The 12,812-nt window shown below is 42.2% G+C and overlaps 1 protein-coding gene across 1 annotated transcript in view; it reads left to right on the forward strand.

The window, feature by feature from the left end:
- The window catches only part of HECW2 (HECT, C2 and WW domain containing E3 ubiquitin protein ligase 2), a 324,758-nt gene that overhangs the window by 253,994 nt on the left and 57,952 nt on the right, over positions 1–12,812 (forward strand). The window contains exons 19-21 of the mRNA XM_025209949.1: positions 1–76; positions 9,703–9,786; positions 11,532–11,641. Coding sequence (XP_025065734.1) covers positions 1–76; positions 9,703–9,786; positions 11,532–11,641 — 270 coding nt within the window. The remainder of the gene's footprint in view (positions 77–9,702; positions 9,787–11,531; positions 11,642–12,812) is intronic.

A 12,812-nucleotide genomic window follows, 5' to 3' on the forward strand; every position in this document is an offset into this window, starting at 1 on the left:
CATTCCTGCGACAGCCCAATATCTTTGAAATTCTACAGGAGCGTCAGCCAGATCTCACCAGGAATCATTCACTCAGGTAATAATTATTCTGATTCTATTAGCCCCATTTCAATACAATATATCATTTAGTATTTTCTTTTGCCAAAGTTCACTTATTGTCTGGATGACTGCTGCTCAAGTTCATTCAAACTTGGGGCTCACCCTAGTGTAATTTCAGTCTGTCAGAAATGTGTTTATTCATAAAGTTGTAGTGTTTCTTTAATATATTCTTTTGCATACTGGCTTCAAGCCTTGACAGTGATATAGTTCTACTCTAACGTGAGCTTCCGCACAGGCATCCAACTTGTCAAAGCCATAAAGATGATCTCTTCTGAATTATTTTTTTATTTGGTTCTCTGCTGGGCTAATCAGCTATCCACAAAAAGTATGTTTTTCTTCTCTTGAGAAATAGTAGAATAATCCAAGGTAGGATGCTGGGGGAATGAAAGGAATAGTGGAAATAAGTAAAATTGTGTGACCCTTGATCTTACCTTCCTCATCCTCCTCCATACCTTCACTACAGACAGTCGAAGTGCAGTGACGATTCTGTATTGTAATCTAGCTCCCCTCCATTCTCTAAAACAACAGCTTGACAAGCTGATCTTGCCATCTCTTGGCACTCATGTCAGCCATGTTAATATATGTGGTCTGCTCTCCCATCACTGCCAATCACCTCTTCCATCCCAGCACTGTGTAGCATTCTCATATGCAGGAGAAGTTGTGAAAAGGGGGAGTAACCAGGGAAGGGGCCCACAATATATGCAAAACAATAAATCAATACATTGTTAAATATGAAGCAGAGAAGAGGAGAAAAATAACTTTAAAAGTGGGTAAAAAAAAAAAATCTGTAATATAAAGGTAGGTGAGTCCTGAAGGAAGAATCAAGGAACTGGAGGAGAGTTAGATACTCATCTGTCATTCCATTACAAGAAGTACAAGAAGAGAGTGTCTCTAAAAAACAAAGTTAGATCTACAATGCTAGGGGAGCATTACAAGTGAGTGAAAGAGGGTGATGTGCAGGAAAGAAGTGGCCATGGGTGGTATTGAGTATTTGTGCATCCAGGAATGTAATGCAGGCACAAATACTGTGAGGGATATTTGCACTCTGGACATCTTGCTGGGCAAAATGTCAAGTTTTCTGAAAAGCTGGGTTTTCAGCTTTTCGAGATGAACTTAACCAGCACTGTCTGTCAGCATTTTTACTGTTGCACTGGTGATTCAAAACAGACCAATACAATTCTTGCACAGTCCCATGAAACATCCCCTACAGTTTGCCATGAAAGGTATCTTGTAATTATTAGGGCTGTGTGAAGCTTCGGTCCCTGATTTGATTTGGCAGAGATTCGGCGTGATTCGGTGGCCAAATCTCCAAATCTGAATCAAATCAGGAGACCCTTTAATCTCTCCAAATTGAATTGGAACCCTCTGAATTGAGAGATGTAGAAAGATTTGACAATTCGGCCATAGACACAGCTTTAAATGTTTTTTCTACATACCTCAAGGTACCAGGTGGTTTGTGAATGCTGAAATGCTGGGACAGATGGAACATCCCACAGGAGTGCAGGGGGCTCCCCAGTGCATTTGGTAGCAGACTCGGAAGTGGACCAGAAGCACTTTCGTTCCACTTCCGGGTCCGCCAGGGAGTGCACAGGGGGGCTCCCCTGTACCTCCTGAGCTTGGTGACTGGTGCTTCCTGGGTCTGGGGAGGCATCCAAGATCCCACCGTGCCTGATTGCCTAGCTGGGGGGCGCAGGGCCCCATGCGCTCCCTGGCAGGCCCAGAAGCGGACCAGAAGTACTACTGGTCCACTTCCGGGTTCGTCGTCAAGCATGTGGGGGGGCTCCCCATGCTCCTGTGGGATGCTCCATCTGCCCCAGGATCACAGCATTCATGAACCACACCTGGTACCTCGAGGTATGTAGAAAAAACATTTAAAGCTGTGTCTATGGCCGGATCACTGATTCTCTGAATCAGCATTGAATCTTCAGACTCAGATTCGGCCAAATTGGGAACAGTGATCCGAATCAATGAATCGAATCACTGTCCCTGATTTGGGCCAAATCTGAATCAGATATGTCCCATTTCACACATCCCTATGTGGCAGTTACGGTATTATGTAGCACAGGTACAACAGAGCTGATGTTTAAAAGAAATTCACTCTTCTGTAGAGGGTCAAGACAAAGCCATTCAGGCCCTAGTTAAGAATATGAGTAGGGATAGTGTTGTTGTTGGGATTACTAAAATACTTAATGTAAACATATGGAGATTATGTAAAGCTTAGTACTGCAAGGTGTTAAACGATTTGAACTCAGTACAGGAAAGCCCTTTTGTATTTTGTTTTGACCATCTGCACAGGAGAGCGTCTCATCTATAGTTTGGACTTATTTAATTACAAAAGTATACATTACTTAGCAATAAAACCGAATAACTGGTATCCTGGAAATTAAACACTGATGTTAAAATATGTGTTTCCAGAACTTCTTTGGGTATGGTACAATTGAAAATTGTCAACTTTTGACTGCACATGTATGATCATCAGGGATCTGGGTTTTCTGTTCACCGTGGAAAAATGCAATAAAACATGGATTTTCTCATTTTCAGGAGAAAAACCTGGATTTTCTCCTTTAAAGGAGAAAAGCGTGGGAAATGGTGGGTTTCCCCTTGCAGGCTGGCAGAGTTTGAGACAGCAAGGGGCTGGAGGCAGCGGGAGGAGGGCGGTCAGGCAGGGGGTTCTATGTGCATGTGTGCATGTACACACGCACATAGGTGCAGCCTGGAGAGCAGCTCCTGCACGTAAGTCTGGCACATGGTGGGGAGGGGAATTGGGGCCATAGTGAGGGAGGGAGGGAGTTGGGCTGGGGCTGCTGCCCAACCTGGACAGTGCATGGGGTTTGGGGTCTGGAGCCAGAATGCGCAGCCACAGGGCCCAGGCGGGAAGTGGGACAGAGTCATGGGTGGCTCATCCAGAGGCCAGGGGAGACTGGCTACCTGCTCCTGCATGCACTCCTGGGGGGGGCCCTGAGGGGCATGTGCTCCCCAAATTTATGCTCGGGGCGGGTGTGAGCTGCCCCCCTGCAGGCTTGGGTTCCCTGCTCTGCTGCCCTCCCCCCAGGACCTCTGTAGCCCTGCCCTGCTGCCCTCCCCCCAGCCCTCTGTAGCATGTGGGGGGCTGTGAGTGGCGAGTGAGATGCACCAGCAGGGCCCAGGGGACTGAGGGTCAGGAGCGAGGGGCAACAGCAGGGCTGGGGAGCTGTAGGTTAGTAATGAGGGGCAGTGGCATGGGCAGGGCACCGGTATGTCAGGACTGCTCAGTGCCAGAAATTAGTGGGGGCAGGAGGCAACCGCAGGTGGACCCATGTCCTGGTGAGTAAAGGGGGCAGGGAGAGCTCTGCTTTTTCATGATAAAAAATCCAAAATCAAACAGCAGAATTTATAGGTATTTAGAATTTATTTTGTTATAGTGATTGAGGCACTGGTAGGCTTCCAAATTGCTTTAAAATTTTAATATATCAATAAAATATTGTGCTCAACTGATATATATAATATAATATATTAATATATTAGTGGCATTTCACTAATATATATATATATATATCTATAGATATAGATATATATATATATATTAGTGGCATTTCATTTTAATTGTGGATTTGGTGTTTTTTTAAATCAGATTTTAAATTTGTGATTTTTAAATGGAGAAAGCCAGGATCCCTGAAGCAGTTATTCAGGTTTTGATCTCTTATATTATGCAGTAGAGATTGCCAGTAAGCAGTGGATGTGACTTCCCAGTCAGTCCCATGTCTTGATCAGTGTGTGCTGGCTCAGTTCTCCTCATATCCTGACAAGTTTTATGATGAAACTCCAATGTCTGAAAATTAAGGTATCCACTCAGTAATCCAATAATTAGATTATAATATTCTATGTATATAATCCAAGTATTGGAGAGTCATCTTAAATTCAGTGTTGTTTTAGATTTGGGTAAATATGGTAATTAGTTCTATTGGAATTGCATTTGAAACATGAGCAAACCCATTCCTGTCAGATGATAATATAAAAAGAATTTCCAGGAAGGGTCTCCCATTTTCATTCATCTCCTTTTACTCCAATAGCAACAGTCTGTTTTATCCTTAACTGTTGCACTGGTTTTCTCAGTTTGCAAATTGGAAGCTATTCAAAGGACCATTGGCATTATCAGATTTTGCTTCTTGTAAAACCTTGCTTCCTGGCTTACACGCTAACTTTTCACTTTTCAAGATCAGGCAGTTTACAGATATAAAATACAAACCAAGGGACAAAAGGTGTTACTTCGTACAAGTTACAGAATACATCACTTTCAATGTATGAGGTTGATATCCTCATTGTAAGTAGATTGAAGACATATATGTCTTTCTTTCTAACTTGTCTTAGCTTAATGAGTAAGAATTGTGTTGAACTGAAGATTCTGAGGTTTTACTCTGGGGTTAGTTGGAGAAGTCCAGCCAGATCTCTGCTCTTGCTTTACTATTTGGAGTTGATATACTGTGTTAAGGAATACTTGATTTCATGCCTATCACCTATTACCACATTCTTCAAAAATTATGTACCATGCAACATCTAGGACTTACACTTCTATCACATCATTCCTTTTTTCTTTATAAAGGTTCTACTTCCCCTTTCTTAATCGATTCTTTAAATCACTGAATCAGCAAGATATTTGAGTATGTGCCTAATTTGGTACATGTAACACTGAGAAGATCCACTGAAGATGGTTAAAGTTAGGCACATGCTTAAATAACTGGCTGAATTAAGGCCTTTTCAGGTAAATTATTTTCACATGTTTAACCAGTGTACAGTTTTCCTATGACAGTATTTGCCTGTTCTATTATCAGAAGTGCATTTTAAAATTGAAATTACTATTGTAATTTAAAAATAAGTAAACTAGATCATGGATCACCTTTTTGGAAGTGTTCCTATTGCCAGGTAGCATATAAATAAACCTAACATTATTATTTGCATTCAGTTGCCTGGAGCTGGAGTTGCCTTGACATTATAAGTTACTTACAGTTGTACAACATACATGATGGAGGTCATTCTGAGCTTCTTTGTTTACAGTGGCACTTTTCCGGGTTATCTGGATTTTCTTTGGGCATGTCTACACATGCATATTAATGTGCAGCAATAAACTCTGGCACCTATCACACTGGAGTTTATTGTTCTTGGGTGCTGTGTTTACACATGCGTCCAGGACCGCAGCACATTGACCTGGGTCAGAGCAGCTTTGTCTGGCAGAGGGTCTAGGGCGGTCAACCTGCCAGTCCTGCTCAGACCCAGCTCAACATGATGTGGAGTATGGCTTCAGTGCAGGGCTAGCTGGCAGGCAGCTCCCGCACTGAAGCATCCTCATGCCCCAGCTAGCTGGGTCCGTGTCTATGCATGCATTGCTGTACATGAAAAAACTCTGCAGTAAGATAGTACTTATATTTACAAGTACTAATCTGTTGCAGAGTGTATTAGTTTCCTGCAGCCTAATAGGGCCACACATGTAGATGCTGAGATGTTTACTGTGGAGCTAATTAGGCATCTCCACAGTAAAGGTCTTGGGTAGACACCCTCTTTGGCCTTTATTAGGCATTTCCTAATCTTTCTTTAGTGAATATGCTAAGCTTGACCTGCATTTTGTGATTTTGTTTTTCCATGAGGTCTTTGATTTTGATGAAATCTTTGGAGCTTTTGATGAGAGGCTGAACAGAGTGGTCTTTGGGAAGCAGAGGCAAAAGCTCTCATGATTTGAATTACTTTTTTTTTTTATCTATAAAGTCTGTTTTTTTGTGCTTGTGTCTTTAATTTTTATGCTAACTAATGACTGGGCAGTCTCTGCTATTATTTTCTGAAGGGGCGACAGCTCCTGGAGGAATTTTTTGTGGCTTACCAAAGGTACAACAGCTGTTTCGTTTTACTCTGTTTTGTTTTTATATGCATGTCAGGCAAAATGCAAATGTCACTGAAGGCAAAACTCCCATTGAAATTGGTACAATCAGGATTTCACCCTTTCTATTTTATTCATTCCTAATCTGATCAGCTTCTCCCTACTACTGCTGTGACCCCGTCTTGTTTCTCCTTCTCTGAATTTCTATAATTTCCTTCTTGCTTTCCCATTGTCTCACCATATTCTTATGCCATCTTCCCCTGCTTTTCTTCCTCCCCTCTTCTGATCATGTGACCTTTTGCTCATGCCTCTTTCCACCACTTCCCCACCTGCTCTTCCCACTTCTCTTCTTGCTCTCATAAATTTCTTGTTCATCTATGCTTCTCTTTCTTCTCCCTTCATTTTGTAGTTGTGACCTACAGACTTATAGAGGAAGTTGACTCTTTCTCAATCCCTTCTCTTTTCTGGGGGCCCACAGGAAGCCAGAGCAGACCCCCAAATTGGCAGTATGACCGTGTAAGCCTGGGATGAAGTGAATCAGCATATTTCATTAGTAGCTTTCAGGTGCAAACTAATTTCATCCACTCTCAAAGGGTGGCCAGTGGTGGTATCTCACGCCACAGTGCAACAGATTTCACTAGTCTAAATTTTTTAATTTGGCTCATGGCTCTTGACTCTGTTGCAGATAAGTAACAGACTTTGCCTAGCTTCATCCTGGTAAGATATTAAGGCATACAAACGTGTGTGTACATTAAAGTGATTTAATGTTATGTATGCTGCTAACTCAGGACTGTCCAACTTTTAAGCAATTGGGGGCCTCACGCCCTGAAGCCAGTCCACTGATTGCTGCATGCCACCTGGGCTGCATCAGCACAAGCCAACTGGCCCCCTGGATTGCATTGCATGTGGACACTTCCCTGCTGCATCTCATGCATGGGTGACTCCTAGTGCAAAGTGTATGTGGATGCCATGGCTTCACCTTCATCTTCCCAGCCCCAGGCTCCTCTGCTGTACCATGCCACATGGGTGCCCTGGGCCATAGGCTTCTTTAGCACTCTGGCCTGCTGGGGCAGAGGCAGTGTGTGGAAGATGGAGGATAAAGAGGGAGCCTGGAGACTCCAGCTGCTGTTGGGTGGGAGCCGAAGGGCCACAAATTAAGCCCTCTTGGGCTGCATGCAGTCTGCAGGTCACCAGTTGGACATTCCTGCACTAACTTATGCAAAGAATGTGTCTACTGTGCAGCTGTTTTTTATTTACCTGCTGCCTGGATGCCAGATTGTAAGATCTCTGGGGCATGGAATAGCTTTGTGGTATATCTTGATGCAATTATTGGTACAGGGACGTAATCTTGTGTGTTTTGGGTCTTTAGGCCCTGCCTCAATAGAAATAATAATAATAATAATATAATAAATATGTTCAAAATATAGGGTAGAAAAATCAGTTTTACAAATGAGAGAGTACAGTTAATTTGAAAATAATCCCTTACATTTTACCTAAACTATTTTAATTTTTTAAATAAATAAGGAGAAAGCAGATGGGGAGTGGAGGATGAGTAAAAATACACAAGATAAGGGCAACACATATACAAAATTATCATTCAGGGATTTTTATGATGGAACAAGAACATTGTGCTTAACCTGCTGTTAATCATAAAACTGCAAGCCCAGGATCAAATCTCTTTAAAAACCATACAGTTGAACCCAAGAGGCTGTTAAATAGTGAGGAGGACTTCAGACACCGGTACCTATATAAATTAAACATGAATTGTACCTTAACAGGTAGTAAAAGGCCTGTATAAAAAAAAACAACCTCATCAAAACTGGAGCTCATGTTAGGAACAAAAGTGAAGACATGGGCTGTCTGCATGAATGTAAAGGGTGAGCTCTAGAGGTGTGTGAAGCGTGCCCTATTGGATTCGGATTCGGCCCAAATTAAGGACAGTGATTCAATTTGTCAGTTCGGATCACTGTCCTTGATTCGATTCGGCCGACTCTGAATCTGAAGATTTGACGCTGATTCAGAGAATCAGTGATTCGGACATAGGCACAGCTTTAAAAGTTTTTTCTATATACCTTGAGGTAGCAGGCACGGCTTGTGATCGCTGCGGTGCAGGGAGTGCGGGACGGGAGCCCTCCACGTGCTCGGCAGTGAACCTGGAAGTGGACCGGAAGTACTTCGGGTCCACTTCTGGGCCTGCCGGGGAGCGTGCTGGGCCCTCTCCCCACCACACCTTCCTGGCTCAGCAATTGGCTGTAGGGGGACCCTGCGTGCCCCTCCCCCGACCCAGGAGGCACCAGTCACTGTGCTGGGGGAAGCATGGGGGAGCCCCCCGGTACACTCCCTGGCAGACCTAGAAGTGGACCAGAAGTGCTTCTGGTCCACTTCCATGTCTGCTGCTGAGAGCACTGGGGAGCCCCCCCGTGCTCCTGTGGGACACTCCATCCACCCCAGCATCGCAGCACTCACGAGCCTCTTTAGAAAAAACACTTAAAGCTCTCTCTGTGTCTCAATCTTTCCAAATCTCTCTGAATTGATTTGGAGGGTTCCAATTTGATTCAGAGAGATTAAAGTGTCCTCTTATTTGATTTGGATTTGGATATTTGGCCACCAAATCGGGCCAAATCTCCGCTGAATCGAATTGGGGACCAAAGCTTTGCACAGCCCTAGTGAGCTCCCTTCTCGCTCCAGAGATGATCCTTCTAATTCAGGGCCGAGACAGGGTGAAGTTTGTGCTGCTGCTAGCAAGCTGTTGTCATATAAACAGTATAGCCATCTAACTGCAGCCAAAATATGTCTCGTGGGACCGGATGAATCGGACACCACTGTTGTAGAATGTACTGTAGTAGTAAACACTATTCTCATAAGCACTTGTTAAGGTGGGTTCTTTTCTGTGACCGTTTGGTTGAATTTATTTTTCATTAGCATTAGACAGCCTTTGCAACCCAGGTTTCTTTTTTCTTTGCTAATAGTAAAACCAAATTAAGAGACATTTCACATTGGAATAGTATTATAATACATGGAAGACACCTAGGCTCATTAGTGTTGAAAGCAATTGAGGCTTCAAAAGGAAGAAAAAGAGGGAGAAAAAGAAATGCAAAACCACAAGCATTGTCCTGTGTCAGAGTTCCAAAGGCACATGTGAGAGATTCTAATGAATATTCAGCCTAATAAACAACAGCATTGCGCAGCATTTAATAGGCATAGAATTTGAAATAGTGACCCACTTAGATTTGGGCACAGGGTGTGAGAGAGAGAGAGAACAAGGTGTTTTTGAAGAATCCTTAGGACAGTGTTATGTGTAAAATCTGCTTTAAAAACACAAATGATCTTGTAATGTAGAGCTTGAATTTATAGTAAGAGGGGAAAAGGAGAGTACCTCTTTAAACACTTCATTTTCAGAATAGCAATGTTCTCCCGCAGGGCTCAGCCTCCTGCTTTGAATTCAGGGCCGCAACTAGCATTAACTTGAAAGATTGATTTTTTGTATTGGTTGGATGGCTGTGTTACTTGAAGCAGCCTGAGCTTCTGAGAGATGAGGCAACAGGCGAAACATGCTTGAGAACAAATTAGGATTTTTTGGTTGTAGGATTCTATTGCTCACATGGACATGGTGTGGCAGCAAAAATAATGGTGTCTGAAATACAGAGGCATAACCCAGAGATTTTCTTGATATATCCAGCACTTTTTCTTGTTGCTTTGGTATACATTGGTGTCTTGTTTGCAAAAGACATTTTGGAACCCTTTTTTTGCTTAAACAGGGAGAAGATTCAGTTTATTCGAACAGAGGGAACCCCAGGGCTGGTGCGTCTATCCAGTGATGCAGACCTTGTCATGTTACTGAGGTAGGTAGCATTGTTTCCTTACAAATGTGTGGAATGTGCTGTGAAGTGCCTTTTGATGTATTGTGTGTACCCATTTACTTACCTTAATGTGTTTCCAGTTCTTCGAGTTGCAGCTGGGGGAGCTGCAGCAGAATATTAACACTGGCTTTACGTAGTGTTGAGTTTCTGGATGTTAGTTATTGGCATGAAGGTCACATTTGTCAGAATGGGGGGAAAAAGTGATTATCTGAGGAAAACAGTACTGCAAGAAAAATGTAAACCCGCTGCTATACAGTCTGATATAAGAATTCAATGCAAGAAAAAAAGTAAATGGGCTTGTCCTGTACCCTTTAAAAATTTTCCATTTATCGCCATTCTTAAAAGGTCTAAGTATAGATTAGTGTGTTTCAGACTTTCACACAAGTAAAGCATTTGCTCTTAATCCTTCACTGTTCAAGGGGGTTTTCTGTTTAGCGCTGATTTGTGAGGGTCCATGTTATTGAATGCTAGTGCTTGACATATAATTTTAATAACCGAGTTGAACATTGAGCTTGTAACCTCTGAGCTGTGCAGGCTGATTTTGCTCTTTTTATTCATGGGAAATTTGGTTACAGCTCTTAAGGAATGGGGAGTTACACTTTAGTAAGGCCCATTTGATTATTAATCTAGAAAAGTAGGCAGTTAAGACCTCAGTCTTCATTATGTCCTCCACATTGTAGTCGCATTCATAGTATATTTGAAAAAAATTGTACTGTGCTCTTCTGGGAAAATCTTAATTGTCCATAGGTAAAACATTAAAAATCTTAATATCTCCTTCTAAGGCTGTGTTGACACTATTTAAAATCAGAATGAAGAGAATTAAATGAAAACACATAGAAAGTTATTATTAGTACACCAAACATGAAAAGTACATCATTTTATAACCTATAAAACTAGTTTCACTGTATTTTTATTTTAATAAAGATAGTGCTAATTATTGCCATTGCTATGAATGTCTTTTCTATTATTCGGAAACAATTATTGTAATGGAAATAAAGTAATATGATTTTTTGTAATTGGTATCTCTCTTCTGTGAAAATCCAATAATTAATGCAACGAATTTGTAAAGGAGACAAATAGCACAAAATCCCCTAAAACAGCTTTCATTTGATTTTTCAGGTTTTATTTTATTTTAACCTGCCTTCTAAAATCATATAAACTAAACTAACAGGCAGTCACTGTAACCAAAAAAGGCTTTGGTTTGGGATGAACCTGCTTTGTAGAAAAATCCTAATAGAAATCATTTGTGCTAAGGAGATGCATTATAGATTTCTATGTTTTTGAAGTGTGCAGCAGAACAGTCACCAAACTGGTGAGTTATTTGTCAAGTTATCTGTAAGAATGACAGTGATGTAAATAGTGATGTAAAAGGAAAGGTGGGGTAAGTTAGGAAAGCAGTGTAATGTTCCTATATATTTTATTTAGATTTACAGAACCAGAAGGAAAAGAAACAAGAGGCAGCATGAGTTGGTAGCCCAATGGTGTGAGCACTCCCATGGAGGAAGAAAGTCCTAGCTTCTGGTCCTCGCTGCTAGGGTTATTTCTGTTTTTTAATCGATGACTGTCTAATGTAAAATATAGACCTAACCCTGGCAGCGGACTGGAACCCTCATCACTAGGCTCCAGATTGGATTTGGAGGACTTTGTCAGATGTCTGTTGCTAGTAAGCAGAATAGAGTCTTAGGTCAAATAAACACTGTCTATCTTCTCTTGTTTCTTTTTACCAGTTTGTTTGAAGAAGAGATAATGTCATATGTGCCGCCACATGCCTTACTTCATCCCAGTTATTGCCAGTCCCCAAGAGGCTCCCCAGTGTCCTCACCTCAGAACTCTCCAGGTAAATTTCATTGGTGTTTCAGTAGGTTCTTTAAGGAACAATTTTGAATATTTAATATGGACCAAATCCTGATCTAAAATTCCTGTTGCCTTTACTGAAACAAGGACTTGGTCCTCTGGGAACAAAAATGGTAAAAAAAAATTATGTGTTTGACTTTTTTGATGGTGATTATTTCATTAAAGCAGAATCAGCAACATTTTCCAGCAGTAAGCTGAAATGACCCAGATTGGGTTCAAGGTTGGCCGGCGATAGGACCCGGCTACTGCCACCACCAATGTTTCTACCTGCCTCCCAGCCACAGTGTGGCACTGGTGAAGCTCCCTGCTGGTCAGCCACAGCCTGGTATAGAAAAAGCCCCCCATCCATTGAACACCACCAAATCCCCCCCAGTTTTGTAGGTCAGATCTAGTGGCTTCATGGGCTAGATCTGACCTGTGAGCTATAAATTGCTAATCCCTGCATTATAGTAACAGGTCTGGTTCAGCATATTTCTTAATAGAACTTATTTTGTAAAATATTAAATCATCCCATGAGCTAAGAGCACAGGTAGTGAGATTGAGGGCCCACTGTGGTCCAAGAGAGGTGGAAATCACAGAAATATCATAAGCAAATAAAGTAAATATAACATCACTTACTCATCACTTCTGAAGAGTCTACTGTCACTCACTACTGTGGATACTCGTATGCTCTGAAATTGCACTGGCAACTGTAAATATAGTGTGTATTTTCCATGGAATCTACTCTTTAGTCTACAAATAATGTTCAGTAAACATACATTATTTACTGATCTTATTCAAGGGCTTTGGAGGCTGTGGCCAGACATTAGAGCTGTGCGAAGCTTCGGGTGCTGATTCTATTCAGAAGAGATTTGGCCCGATTTGGTGGCCAAATCTCCAAATCCAAATCAAATCAGGGTACCAATTAAAAGGTCTGAATTGATTTGAAACTCTCTGAATTGATTTGGAAAAGATTCGTAGAGCTTCGGTGATTTGGGCAGTGCCCACCAGCTGCAGCAGGGAGCTGGACCCAGACTGCATGCTGGTAATTAGGGGGCGAGATAGGGGAGGCTGGAGGAGGGGGAAGGGGACCATGGGGGGACCCCTGCCAGGCCCCATTCCCTGCCTGCTCCCCCAGCCCCCCTGAGCAAACCCCAACCCTTGCCTGCTCTCTC

This window comes from Alligator sinensis, unplaced genomic scaffold, assembly GCF_000455745.1.
Source record: "Alligator sinensis unplaced genomic scaffold, ASM45574v1 scaffold784_1, whole genome shotgun sequence".
Taxonomy (NCBI): domain Eukaryota; kingdom Metazoa; phylum Chordata; order Crocodylia; family Alligatoridae; genus Alligator; species Alligator sinensis.